This window comes from Ixodes scapularis, unplaced genomic scaffold (genome assembly GCF_016920785.2).
Source record: "Ixodes scapularis isolate PalLabHiFi unplaced genomic scaffold, ASM1692078v2 PGA_scaffold6__148_contigs__length_123643588, whole genome shotgun sequence".
In the NCBI taxonomy this organism is placed as follows: domain Eukaryota; kingdom Metazoa; phylum Arthropoda; class Arachnida; order Ixodida; family Ixodidae; genus Ixodes; species Ixodes scapularis.
In genome coordinates, this window is record NW_024609881.1 from 81,321,139 (window position 1) to 81,335,556 (window position 14,418).

The following is a 14,418-nucleotide window of genomic DNA, read 5'->3' on the forward strand; positions in this document are numbered from 1 at the left end:
AACAGCCTGTGGGCCTATACACCAACTCATGTTTACAAACAAACCGGAGCGCCCCTAGCGGACGCCACCGGCGCCGCGCATGCCCGGTGGATGGTGGGCAAGAAGCCCGCCGTCGCCCATAAACAAACCATTGAATTGCGTTGTTGTCGGTGTCGGTGGGAGTCCCCGTGCTCTTTTTCGCGTTGGAATTCTTGATTCTACGTCCTCCTAACAATTTCTGACTACTTGAGCGGCTTCAGCAAAACTATCGAGGCAAAACTTTGCGTGAATAATGTGACGTGCGGCGATTCGTTTCACGTGGACGCCGCAGAATGGGCGCTAAAGCCTGACTCCCACGATGAGATTTTGCTCGCTATTTTCAGTCGCGACGTCGCTCAGACTGCAAAAGCGTGGACCGTAACTGAGATGGTGGACGTCGATACTGAAAACCGCAAGTAGAATCGGGCATTACAAGTCGGTGATGGCCACTGGTAACAATGTTTAACAACTTCTTGTATCTGTTTACACTTAGCCGACTTACCCCAACCAACCTTCAAATGTGTTTTGAGGCCTGCACTTAGTTCTTATCGCAATTACCGCGTCAACGTTTGGTTTACGGGCCGCTGTCGTTTGAACGAGCTGACGACAAAAAGCAGCCAAGTTTGAAAGAGCAGACGACACTTCGAACGCATGCGCAATGGAGTACGGACAAGAAGCATCGCGTACCGCGTCAACAAACTATTCGAATGTCACGTTGTCGGCGTCTGTGTGAGTCTGCATACTCGTTTTCGCGTTGGAGTTGTCGATTCTACGTCCTCATCGCAATGTCTTACCACTTGAATCGCCTGAGCGAAATTATCAAGGCTCGTTACGCCGCTAAACTTTCCGTAAATAATTTGACGTGCGGCGATTCATTCGCATGAACGCTGCAGAATGGACGCCAAAACCATGATAAGATTCTTGTAGCTATTTTCGGTCGCGACGTCGCTCGTGCTGCAAAAGTGTAAAAGGTAGCGGCGATGATCGACGTCGATACTGAAAATCGGAAGCGAGAACAGACCAAGCGTAACAAGTAGGTGATGGCCACCGGTACCAATAATTAACATCTTGTATCTACTGTTTACACCGAGCCTACTTAAGCCTTTTGAGGCCTGCAATTACTTCTTATTGCAATCACCGGGTCAAAGTTTGGTCTACGGGCCACTTTTGTTTGAACGAGCAGACGACACAAAGCAGACAACTTTGAAAGAGCAGACGAAAGTTCAAACGATCAGGCGGCCGTGTGAATTTGAAGACGCGCTGAGCCCGTGGGTGGTCCGGACAACTTGGGGGTTTTCTCTCGTTCATGTTACAACAAAGCAAATACATCTGGCGACCACAAAGTATTGCCCGCACAAGCAATCGTAGTTCGACAGTGTCTGGTTTGCCCTATTTACGGCTACTATCCACGTTCTCGGACGAACGGAGGGGGCAAAAACACATGAAAACTGATCTTCAAACCTTTCCAGACTGTCTTGGTAAAGCCCCCATCGCAGCATTTTGACGAGAAAGCAGGTTTTTTGTCTCGTTTCTTCCAAAATAACACAGGAATGCATGTCTGGCACGGCGACTTCTGCCCACCGCCCCAGACCGGAAGTGCGTCCGGCGCGCCACCACCGCGGCGTGACGTAGGAGAGTTGAGTTGGTGTATAGAAGGGTGCATCTATTGTCAGGTAAATGCACTCTAACATAAATATAAAACACAAAAGCATGCATAGCTAGTTAACACGAAATGAGTTGTAAAAAATTAAGTGGTGCTTGAGAAAAATCAAGCTAGAAACCTTATCGGATATGAATATGGAACCTAAAAGAAATGTGAATAGTGACATTGCAGAAAAGAAAGGCACATAGGATAGCTCCAAGCAGCAATCGTAAAAAAGTAACGCACAAGAAGTTATTCACTTGAGGAAGCTTGAGCAGTAATCAAAAACTAATATTTTCATGCGTAAAAGTATGTACCTCGGATGAGTTTGCCACTTTCGACCCATTGAAACTATGTTAAATGCGTTCAGGGGGTCGCATGCTTTTTGGCTGGGACCAACCAAACACGCGATGGGAGAAAAGTGCTATCTGGTACAGCGATAAAAACATAGTATAAGACAGTCCATAAAACCGTAAAAAAAGTTATGTAAAAAAAAAAAAAAGGGTGCGTCATTCTCCTTTTGAGAGGTAGCAAAGTTCTAGAATCCCTAATAACCGCTCACGGTTGGAATTAATCTGCCCGTGCAAATATACCACTGAAAATGTAAACCACCGCATCTGAAAACGAGGATCGGCTGTATTTTAAAATGACTTTAAAGATAGCTTTCATTCCTTTTGCTGCAAGCCCTTTTATTTCATGGACGATTGTTTTCCTAAAAAAATGCGAGGTCGTGAATGCTGGGTATGTACCCACATATATGTCCACTATTGTATTCTCTAGACATTAACAATACTTCCTACTGTCACAGGTGGCTGCCTTTTCGTTTCGCTCTATGAACTTCTTGCCCCATGTTGTGCATAGCAGCTTAGCTTTATGCCGTGTTCTGTGTTGTATTATATGTTAATAAAGTCGAGTGTGGAGACCAGGGCTTTGATAAGACTACACAGCCTTTTCTACTGCCTCCCATTCACCATTACACCTTATTGAAGTGTCTTTGGGGAATACTGAACTGAACTGAACAAGTGTTGTAAATAGGCCGCCAGAGAAACATTATTTTACGCCTTGCGGTAGAAAAATTAACTTTATATTGCGTGGTACTGTTTGCAGTATAAGCAACACCTAGCAAGCACCAGCGAATGCAAGGTGTACTGCGGGCGCGTCCCTTGGGGCATTTCCATGATGACAGGTGCGCAGAATACCTTGCAAACGTTTGTTTCGGCACAATGCCTGCGAATGGCGACGCTTCTTTCTGCCTGTATTTCTGGCAGCTGCGACGAGATATGGCAGTATGCCGCAGGTCATCGTTGCTCACCCTATATTATTAGCACCTTCAAACAACCATACCAGCATGCACATATACAAAATTCGGTACAAGACAATGTTTCCGGGCTTTGTGTCGACAAAATTACTTTTCACGTGCACGAAGATATGTCACACAGAACGTGCTACACGTGGTGCATTGATGCTTCTCATTCAAGACACAAGAAGCACACACTCAGAGGAAGGTGTAGACAGAATGTTCTATTCGCTTTTGAGCTGACGAAAGAGTAGTATCATATTTTTGTGATTCTAAGCAACCCCCGATTCTAAGCAGCTTCCCCTACTTTCAAATATAAACACCTGAAAAAAAGTTTGCATGCGAATGTAAGCACCCCCCTCCCAACAACAAATTTGAGATCGGAGACGCCGGTATCGCAAAGCGCCGGAGCTGCGAACGGCCGCTGGCGCTTGGTTTCAACGTAAGTTAATAGATGGCAGCACATACCACCATTTTCCACTTTCACATCCGTGCAGGTTGCAAAAGAGGGTGCGTTGCCGTACCCTCTATCGAAGATGTTTGGTATGTTTGGTCTCCTTGCGCTTGTTGCAGTCGGTTGTTTAGCCTGTTAAGCCTATTCGTTTGCGTTGGCCTCGCAATCGTGTTCCGTTCACTGTGTGCACGTGGTTTGTGGAAGTCGTCCGTCATGAGTGCGAAGAGAACTTCATACACGATGAAGTTCAAGAGCACGGTTATTTCTTACGCGGAAAACAACGGAAAACACGGCGCTGCTGAACAGTTCGGAGTGCGGCGTTCCGCGAAAGCCGAGGCTGGGTGGAGCAGATGATGAAGAGGAATGGTTTCTCTTTGAGACGCCACACCACCATCTGCCAGAAGCTACCGCTGGACTTCCGAGGACAAGCTTGTCAACTTCCAACGTTATGTGACGAAGCTGCGTCGCGAATCTCGCTACGGACTCGGGAAGATTGGCAATGCCGATGAGACCTCTGTGTACATGTCGTGGTGTACATCAGAACACTATAGAGGAGGTCGTGGTGTACATCGACATGCCAAGGGCGTGCACCGTGAATGAAGTAGACGCTTGAAAAGTAAATGTGTGTACGACTAGCTATGAAAAGCAAAGGGTGACCATAATGCTTGTGCATCACAGCCGACGGTTGGAATCTTGCGCCCTACATCATCCTCAAAAGACTAGTCACTAGAGTGACTAGTCGACCGTGGTGCAAACTGATGGCAAGTGGGCTACTTTATTTATTTCCTTTAGAACATTCATTCTTTCATTTTGATTATAATAAATTCATATTTCTTGTGCAAATTTAGTATTTTTGGGACATGTTCTGAATCTAAGCAACCCCCCCCCCCCCTCTTTGAACATCGCGGGTGTGAAAAAAAGGGGGTGCTTAGAATCGAGTAAATACGGTAGATGCCGTGTACCGGCTGGGCAAATCAATGACGTCTTATTTGACAAATGGCTAGTCACCCCTTATGTGTATTCTCATGGCGCAAAGTCGGTAATCAACATATGGTCAAAATATGCATTCACTTCTTGATAGAGCGGTTAGTGAAGCATGGAGCACTTCACTAACTATATTCATGAAGTGTGCAAAGGGAAGTGTTAGCTTCAAACCCATAAACACTTCCTTCTACGTGGCATGGGCTTAGCCCAACGAAAATAAAGTGCAACTCTCTTCCAGCGTCATTCTGACGTGCAAAAGACGAAAAAGCAGAGCAGGGGGACAGTGGTACGGACCGATCCAGCGCATGAGGGTGGTGAACAGCTGCAGGTACTTCGTCTTCTGGACATTGAAGAAGGTGAAAGGCCCCAGCAGGCACAGGAAAGCCACCTGCAGAAACGTCCCGAACATGTAGCGCAGGCAGACATCGGGCGGGGCAGCTTGTACGTAGACGGGTCGTGAAATTATCTCGGGAATTCCTGGTCGAGCGCGAGGGGAGATCGGCGGCCAAGTGTGTTGACGGACCGTAGCTCAGAGCAGGTGGAGCGAAAGCTTGCACCGCGGAACCCAGGGGTCCCGGGTGCAATCCCCCATCCCTGCCCGCATCGACCTAGATGAATGTCGTACCAGCGTGCGGTCGTGTATCGCCACTGCGTGATGCATGCTGAAGACCCCAGGCTGGTCGTTGTGCTGTCAGCTAAAGTATATGATCCACAGCGGTGATGCCTGGTGCCCATCGAAGCTATCTAAGTTTCCGTCGTCTAAACAAACACACGACACATTCACTTATACAATCTCAAAGCCTCGGGAACTCGTAGCAACTAGTGAAATGTTTCTTTCCTCGTATCGCATCGTTCCTTAGAGCAAGAGCCTTCAATGTGCAGCTTTGGAACCAACATACTTTCAGTTCGTAAAACATATAAAGCAAACTCGGTGGTGAAAAATGTAGTAGGTATGCGTTTGGAACCAAGATCACCACAAAGCCAGCTGGTGCGATATCAGTGCAAGCTACCTGTAGAGGACCGTGCAGCATTAAACAGCTAATTAAAATCTCCCCAATAAAAAGAAATTAAAACCAAATAATGCGGTAGTTAAAGGGACAAGCTTGTCATGGTGATCGCTGCTCCTTCTTGCGAGATTCACCTCGTGAAAGAAAATTTGTTTTAAAGTTTGGAGCCTGATCGATATATCGCCTAATATTGATTAGCTGGTACGTTGATTCTTCCGAGAAAGTGAAGACACTACCCTTAGACAAGGTAGGTGGAATTCCCTTCGGTATCCCTTCACTACACTAGCAATAGACCATTTTGAAAAGTACATCGAGCAACAATGGAGGCCGCCATTTCTGGAGCACAAAGCATGCGACTGGATGTTTACGTCGAACGTCGACGCAACCCTCGTGCCCAACATGTGCTCAGAGTGTGTGCCCAGGCAATGGCAGGTGGGCAATGGCGAACACTTTTCAAAAGGGTCTATTGCCACTTACATGATTACTTGTACAGCCGCGAGTTTTACAGCGCTCAATGTAAACGTAGCACAAGTTGCGCCGAGAAACCAAGCACAAGAGATACTCACCAAGAAAATGCGGTAGGCATTTGCCCGCGAGATTTGGGAGCCGGGCCAGCACGGGACGTCGGCCGGTGCAATGCTCCCGTTGCTTGAGTTTGTGATCGGGTACGTAGACATGCTGCAAGCGAGCACGCGGCCGTTTGACGTTCGGCACTCCCCACTCTTAAGCTTTGCTTCTGCAGCCCATTGCTGCGAGTTTACATCTAGATCTGGTCATTTTTATTAACTAAGGCCAAACAAACAATATGCCATCGAAAACAAACTTGTACAGAAAGCACTGAGCACCCTTTTAAAGGGACAGTGACAACTCCCCAAAATTTTTTTTTTTTAATTTTTTCCCAGGCAGTTTATTACGGTGACATAAGATTATCCAATCAATATTTTGCTACAGCGTCACATATATTGTTAATAAAGTAAAAAACGCAACTGCTCGAAACCAAAACCGAAACTGGACTGAGAGGAAGAAGAAATATAGAGGAGGAAGTTACAAAAAGTCAATGTGACTGAGCAACTTTTTTTTTTAGTCAACGTATTTGCAGTTTTTCAGAAGCCACAAAAAATGGCTATCATATTTTTGTCTATTTTTAGTATTGAGTATGTGCCTTCGACGACCCACGAATTCGGTTGTCTTTGGTGGTTGTGTCTAAACCATATAAAAATGGCATGTGAACACGGAGAAAAGAATGAGCGAGACTCAAACCGGCCAGTTCTCAATCGGCGGTTTTCAGGCAGAAAGAAAACAAATTTTGAGCTGCTAATTGGCTTCTGAGTAGTTGGGTTCTCATAAGTCATGCACAAATAAAAACCTTGGTGAGCATAAAAACCCTGTCAGTGTCCCTTTAAGGCGAAGGAAACTCAGCAGTGCACGACTCACCAGGCGACATCCCTCAGCGACTTGGACACGGCAGCGCCGTAGATGGCCAGGTCCCCATACAAGTACACTGCTATGCACACATAGAACAGGTTGATGCCAACTGCAAGGGAGGCGAAGACCAATGAGATGCCCGAGAGATCGTTCCAAGCAAACTCAAAACGCCTTCAACTCGTCAACCGGAGAGCAAGTGCAACGAGATGTGCACTGCAGTCACTGACAGAGTGAGAACGCCAGGGAATTGTCTTTTGAATGCCTTCTCAAAGTGTATAAAACGCTGAAGCAACGTCGAAACTAGGAAGCTTGCACTGTAGGCTGGACAAGTACCTAAAGCTCCTCCCCACTTTTTTCACCCTGCCAGTGACCGAACTGCCTCGGTTTTGACAGACTCAATCTCGTGAGCGAGAAAGGAAGGGCAGTATGGAGGGATTAAACGAACATATCTGTTCTGTGCTATCCACTTACACTCTTGTACTGTTTGCCCACAGGCCTGCTTAAGTTCCTCGGCCTTGCACGGTCTGCTAATGTGCCGTGGGTATGGGAGGCCCAACTTCAGCCCCATAAAATCGCTGTTTACATTTTTGTTTTACTAGCTTGTTCTTGAGAACTCTTTGTTAATGGCTTGTTTGAACCATGGCCTCAAAACATCTGCTAGTTCACCATGCATGTGGGAAGACTAACTGCTGTAACTCACATCCAATGCTTATACTTTTTTTTTAACGCGCAAATACTACCCCAGGCAAAGCAGACAACAGAAGTGGTGACAACACTCACTCTTGCCGAAGAACAATGATGCCATCTTCCCCTGAAAAAACAAAGAGAATATAATTTGTTCAAAACAACAGAGACATGTAGCTATGCATTAAGCAGGAAGGTAGGATGCAGGCAATCACTGATGTAGATTTGATTCCTCCATGCCTCAGCATAACAGAAACAAAGGAAAAAAACAAATGGAAAAGGTGGCTTGGAAGAGGCACAGCAAACTTTCACGGCGACAGTATAGACAGGCAGTGAGCCAATATAAACCTCCAAAGGCCAAAAGTATGAGGACACTAGTAACAAATCCGGCTACTGATCCACTGCAAACTGGTACTACAGTCTAAGCTCGTTATAACAGACCTTGATTTTTACCAAGATTTCGGTCTGTTGTAAGAGGAGTATGTTATGTGCAGCTATGAAGTTGAGTCAATGGTGCATAAAGGAAAACCAACCGAACCTCACAAATCGGTATGTTATATGCAAATATCTGTTGTAACCAGGTCTGTTACAATGAGCTTAGACTGTATATTGGAAGAGTCGGCAGAAACTGATATGCCACCTCTGCTTTTGCAAGGCACTCTACGATAGTCAAAGTTTGCGGCAGCGGAAGATAGGAAAACCACTGGTAGCGTGGTTATGAGACTAGCACTTGGTACATATGCCAACATGCATTCAACGTTGGCTACAAGCAGGCACTTTATTGGCTCCAAGTAGGCATTATATTGGCAGACTGAGACAGGAAGATATGCGATACAAAAAGGGCACTAACCAATTCGAAGCGTTCGGTTATGGCAAAATAGTCGACGTGGGATGATTCTGCCATCCGTTCGGCTGCATCTGGAACAATTGCACCATAAGGTATAGCAGTTAGCGAACAATAATCAAGCACTGTAGAAGGCCAAATGTATGGCACTGCATTTGTAGAAGCAGTACACTGCTCTGAATAAAGCACCATACTGGTCCGGTATAATGTTGGGGTAGCAAACATTTCGGATGCTTCATAAAACCCATTTTGGGGTTGCTGCACATAATTTATTAAGAAAAGTTTTCAATTGAAAGCTTTACAAAACTTTAAAAAAAAAAAGCTTCATTCATAGACATTTAGAATAACAGGCATTTCAGAATGAAAAACACTTAAAGTAAAACCCAAAGGCAACTCAAATACACAACGGATGTGATCACACTTAGACTCAGTGCGCCTAGCTCTGGATGAGCGTCAAGCTGTCGCAAGCTTGAGCCCTTCCAGAAGCGCTGCACAGAGCACTCAAAGCTGCCCAATGTGGCCAGGAGTTAGGGCCAACAGTGTAGCCAGGAATTTTTTTTCAGGGGGGTGGGGGGTTGATGCGACTGGGATGACCATGAGTTGGGGTGCGGGACCCCTCCCCTAGCTGTGCTATTGGTTAGGGCCGACCTGAAGTACAAGGAGTTTGGTACGCTTCTTCCAAGGAAGCAAAACTAGGAATGCTTTAAAGCGACTCAACTGCTCAGGAGGAGAGGAACTCTTTCGTCTTCGTCCAGGTATTTGGAGATGAGGTCATCCGTCTTGAGCTCCTTCTACAACAAACGTAACAAAAGCTGGTTTGTGGTAGTACATTTTATGCCACTACACTCTTAAAGCACGCGTGGTGCATATGATTATTCTGGTGTCATCCTTTTTACTGGGAGCAATGTCCTTGCGTGAACTATATGTCTGTTCATTCGTCTAGGGTTTAAATGGGGAAGTAACGCACAATACAGGCTGCCGTAAAACATGCGCAAAGACGGGCGTGAGGGAAATGTTCCCTTCCTCAAACAAACACCTTGAAACAATTCCAACTGTCAAACTTTGAAAACGAATACTGCAGCACAAGCAAGCTGCATGGATATGCACGCAAGCCATTCTTGTGCATAAAAAAAAGAGTGCAAGAATAAAAAAACATAAAATGTGATTAGTACAGAAGGCATGCTTGTAACACAATAACCCTTTAGCTAGAACTTTGGAAGTATTTCGTCATCGCTTGATGCAAAAATGTTACAAAAGCCGGGAGGCATGATTAAAAAAACAAATACCTCCGACTTATACAACAATATCAACAATTTATAAGTAGACGTTTCGTCTCCTATGCGGGAGACATCATCAGTGCAGCCTAGAACAACCTGGCTAGCTATCAGCAACCAAACGCTTGCTTTGACCTTCTCTTCATCCTTGGGCTGCACTGATGATGTCTCCCGCATAGGAGACGAAACGTCTACTTATAAATTGCTGATATTGTTATATAAGTTGGAGGTATTTGTCTTTTAGCCATCGCTCGACTGAAAAAGCCAGATCCCTCTTAAACTCTCTTCGTACATCGGTACCCCATCAAGTCGTAAAATAACTGCGCAATATGTTAAAAGTAAATCAAGAGTCAAGTTTTACCTCTCATTAAAAAGAAAAACCTCATTAAAGCACTTCCCACTTCAAGGTGGCGCGGACTATAAAATTCGTTCACCCAGACAAGTTCACCGATAAAAAAGACGAGGGCCCCAAATTAAACATTACCACCTTTTCCACAATATTAATGCTAACCTGCAACATATATTTATATGATAGAGTCTAAGCCCTTATTCTTCTTCAATCAAACCCACGAAACATTCCATCACAGTACTTAGAAAAACGAGGCAATTTACAAAGAATGTGCGTGCTGCACAGTTCAGCAGGAGGTTGAAATGCACCTTTGCCCACAAAGAAAACCACCAAAGCTACTTGTCCAGTTCAAGCTCCTTGCTTGTGGCTATATCAACTCTGTCGAAACATTTGCATGAAATCGGCAAAGGCAAAGAGCACATCCTAATCAAGGGCTCCTTTTAGTATGGTCTCGGCTATTGCCCTCAGATGCTTACTCATAGGTATAATCCATTGCTCAAGTTCAGCTACAGTGTTAGCGTTCAAAAAGTTATGTCATGCGAGCCTTCACACTTGCAGGAATAGGTTGCATTCACTAAGAGAGACTTGGTTACTGTGAGGGTTCAACCCACAGCAGAGTACCAACCCGGTTTCGCCGACAGTGCCACCATCATGCACCCAAAGGATCATAGTTATGTGCATAGCATAGTAAAGAGCATCATGCTGGGGGTATTGCAAGGTGCCACTGCTGTATCATGCACAAACATAAATGGAGTCTTGCATTCAAAGAGTCCCGGTGTTTCCAAGCACAAAGTCAAGTTTGCAAGCTTTGCAACGTTAAAGTTGACTTGTCATCCTATTTGAGGACCATAAACTTCATGTGCAGTTTTTACATTAGATCGTTGCCACATCAGTGTTTTGGCATCTTCAACCACAGCTTCGCACTCTGCAGACCTGGTGCTTTGTTTCTGAGAGAACTGTTGTCTGCGGCACCTTTGAAGTATCAAATGCTCATTAGAACCCGCACTACCAAGTGCTATGTATGATTAAACTTCCCAAAGAATATTGCAGCACATTCTGTTGTCACTTTCATAAGCTGCTGGAAACCCCTAGAGTATAGAAAAAGTGACAGCCAGTGGAAACGGACGTCATTTTCCCAGGAGCCTCCAAACCTCGGTCCGCGGACCATACCCAGCTGCGGAGGTCTTCCGACTGGCCTACGGCTGGCCTACGGCTGGCGGCGGTACTACCAATGAAGCACGGCCCACGTCTTACCGCTACCAGCGCAAAAATAAGCGCACGTAAAGAAACGGCTTCGCAATGTGCGCCAATCAAGTAAACGAACATACCACAAAAAAACGAGGGAAATCTGCCTATCGATAAGGCGTGTCCACTCGTTATATTATTCCTTAAACACGTCGTCACCAGCATCATCATTCTTTATCTTGTTTCATCTTTTGTAGAACTATGCATGTTAAAATTCCTTTACATTTCCATGTATATAATAATAATAATAATCTTTATTTCCATCCATTATGACGGGGGGCCCAAGGAAAAAAGCTGCAGTGTGCAGCTTGACTAGCCCTCGGACCCATATAATGGCCAACTGCAGCGTGCAGGAAATGCCAATACATAATACAAAAAGTGATGCACACAAACAGCATGTACTAACAAAAAAATTTACATTCATGTAAAAAAATAAAAATTACAGAAGATACAATTAAGCATTGTGCTGAACATTAAAGAAAAAAAAAGTCAGGTGCTGAAATATAAACGCAAACTTTTAAAGACTAAAAATTTAAAATCGAAATAATAAAAAATTTTTTTAGTAGATGTGGAAGAGTAAATTGAAGCATCTGAGAGCTGTAATTTGTTTGCTGAGTGACCATCCTCCATTTCTCCCTATTGCGAGTTGCACTTAGTGTCCTGGGTCACATCTATTGCTTTTTATCAGCGTCAGTTCTATCATTTTCATTCATCTTCTGCCCTTATTGCTTAATGTGATAATTAGCTAAATACTAAATTTCAAAGTGAAGTACCCATAAAGCTCGCAAAGAACGCCCACCCAAAATGAAGAGATAAATGGTGAAAAACATCGGGTGGGCTGTCTTTGTGGATGCCACAGCAAAACTTTATCAACAATTAATGATAATCAGCCTGGCATCGGACCACGTGATGAGGGAACTGATACATCGAAACGCGGACGCGGCAAATTTGCGTTTCACGATGCGATATACATGCGGGAATTCGCTACTAACTCGTATGTTAGGGGAACAAATACCGCAGGTCGCGAACGTAGCAGAATCATATTTCACGATGAAATATACACACGGGACCAACTCGAGTAAAATCGAGATCACGTGCGCAGATCGTGGACAAAAACGCGGGAATCCGCTACAAACTTTATGTTACGGGAACAGGTACCGCAGATTGCGGACGCAGCAGATTCGCATTTCACGGTGCAACATACACGCGGGAACAACTCACGTGTTATGGGAGCCGATATTGCGAGCGCAGATTGCGGACAAAAACGCGAGAACCCGCTATGAACTTGCTTGTAAGACGTGCCGGTAGAGCAAATTGCGTGGTTGATGCGATTCCCGTAGGACATAGCGTGAAGTCCGACGGGAATCGGGGGGTGGGCGATCTCTCGGGGGCGGGCATTCTCTCGGAACTTTACGGTATATCTTTTCATCCACCTTAGATTCTTCTTCTTTTTAATCCATTATACAATTTTGTATTTAGATGCTGATCTAGAATTATTTAATCAGTTTCTTGCTCTTTACATTTACTTATTTGTATTCTGGCCCTCGAGACAACAACAGATCCTGACCCGGCCCCTAGCCACAAAGTTTGGAGACCCCTGTCATGCCCTAATTTCCCGACCAAAGCAGGTCTTATAGTCAAAATCTTCACTACATCAGCACTTCAGGTAGTATCGGATTCTGTACCCTGATGATATGTGATGTTTCTGTATAATGTTTTCGAATTGCCCAAGTGAATCTACCAATTTCTTTACCTTGCGCTTTTCATTCTTGTCTTTTTCAAATTTCATATGTTTTATGATTCCTGAATAAATTCCTATATCTCATCTGAACTACTTGTACTGTCACTGTGTTCCTTCCATTCCGTGCTTAAACTGCTTAAAGGCCCAGCACCGGGCCTTAAAGGGTAACTGAAAGAAAAAAAGTGTCTCTTAAACAGCCTAATTGGGACAAGCATGTCACAAAACAAATTTTCGGCGAAAAAAATTAATTTTTTTACAGCAATATTTATTGCGCGAGACTGATTTAAACTTGCAGCTATTTCGTCTGTTTAGATTGTGCGCTGCAAGTTGATATTATACGTCACAGAGTGGCTGTTATACGTCACGGAGTGATGTGCGATAGCAACTCTTCTCATTGGCTAAGAGATTAATTGACAGCTTAACTCTTGGTTGTTAAACCTTTGTGATATGTTGTAATTTCCTTTTGAGCGGCATATTTTTATGTTTAAAGAATAACCCATGTAACAAGAGTTATTACTCTTTACAAAAGGTTTACAAGACGACCACTTCCTTTTGGACTCATACTGTAACAAACAAAAGCTTCGCCATTCTTTCCATGGCCGCTGCTGTCTGCTCCCGCCTGTCTCGCCTACCTCGACTAGTCGTTTCGCCTAAGTGATCAGTGTTTCCTGTTGACCCAGGTACTCGAGTGACATTTCCTGAAGTGAAGTAGTGTGTGTTTAGCAGCTGTCACAGGTGTTAGTGATAGGAGGCGACGCAGGGTTTTGGCTTTCGTAGTGCGAGTTGTTAGTTTTGTTTTCTTGGGGTGTTCTCCTTGCTTTCATAGCGCATTTTCTTTGCTTTATCAGCATGGAAATGCCGACTTTTTGGAGATGTCAGCTCCTTAAAGTCACGCCATTGCTCTGTAAAGTGCTGCCAGATTAGTGATAGTGACAGCGAGTCTTCCAGCAGCCACGTTGCCCCGAAACATGACAAGCTGAATGCTCCGTGTCTCAGCGGGTGTCGTCCAAGCGCGCTGAAGGCTTGGGGGACTTAGGTGGTGCGCCGTCTTCGCTGCTGGCAGCTGTCCTCCGTGACGTATCTTCGTATGGCCTAAGACCCAGTTGCTCGCAGCGGCCAAGGAGCTGCCGCTTCAATTCAGGGTCCATTTTGCGCGCAGTTTACACAGAACGCAGAAGCTACAAAAGGCTGTGGTAGCACATAAGATGCACTGGAAGTCGAGACGCTGCGTACGTCGTTCAACTCCGCAGCCAAGTCAATCCAAGAGTGAGGGGCGGGGCGTACTTCTCCTCTGTGCGGAGCAAATGAGCGGGAGTTTCAAATGTGGAGAGGTTGTGACTGCGACTAAATTACGTCCTGTGGAATAAATATTGCTAATATCTTTTTTTTTTTTTTTTCCAAAAATGTGGTTGTTTGAAAAAACATTATTTTTCTTTGCAGATACCTTTTCAAGG

At 44.9% G+C, this 14,418-nt stretch overlaps 1 protein-coding gene across 1 annotated transcript in view; it reads right to left on the reverse strand.

Moving 5' to 3' along the window:
* LOC8036865 (transmembrane protein 104) overlaps positions 1-14,418 on the reverse strand; it is a 31,923-nt gene that overhangs the window by 9,402 nt on the left and 8,103 nt on the right. Inside the window, exons 4-9 of the mRNA XM_029994631.4 lie at positions 9,074-9,146; positions 8,362-8,429; positions 7,608-7,638; positions 6,837-6,936; positions 5,969-6,080; positions 4,690-4,783 (exon numbers count right to left, since the gene is read on the reverse strand). Of these exons, the coding sequence (XP_029850491.2) occupies positions 4,690-4,783; positions 5,969-6,080; positions 6,837-6,936; positions 7,608-7,638; positions 8,362-8,429; positions 9,074-9,146 (478 nt within the window). The remainder of the gene's footprint in view (positions 1-4,689; positions 4,784-5,968; positions 6,081-6,836; positions 6,937-7,607; positions 7,639-8,361; positions 8,430-9,073; positions 9,147-14,418) is intronic.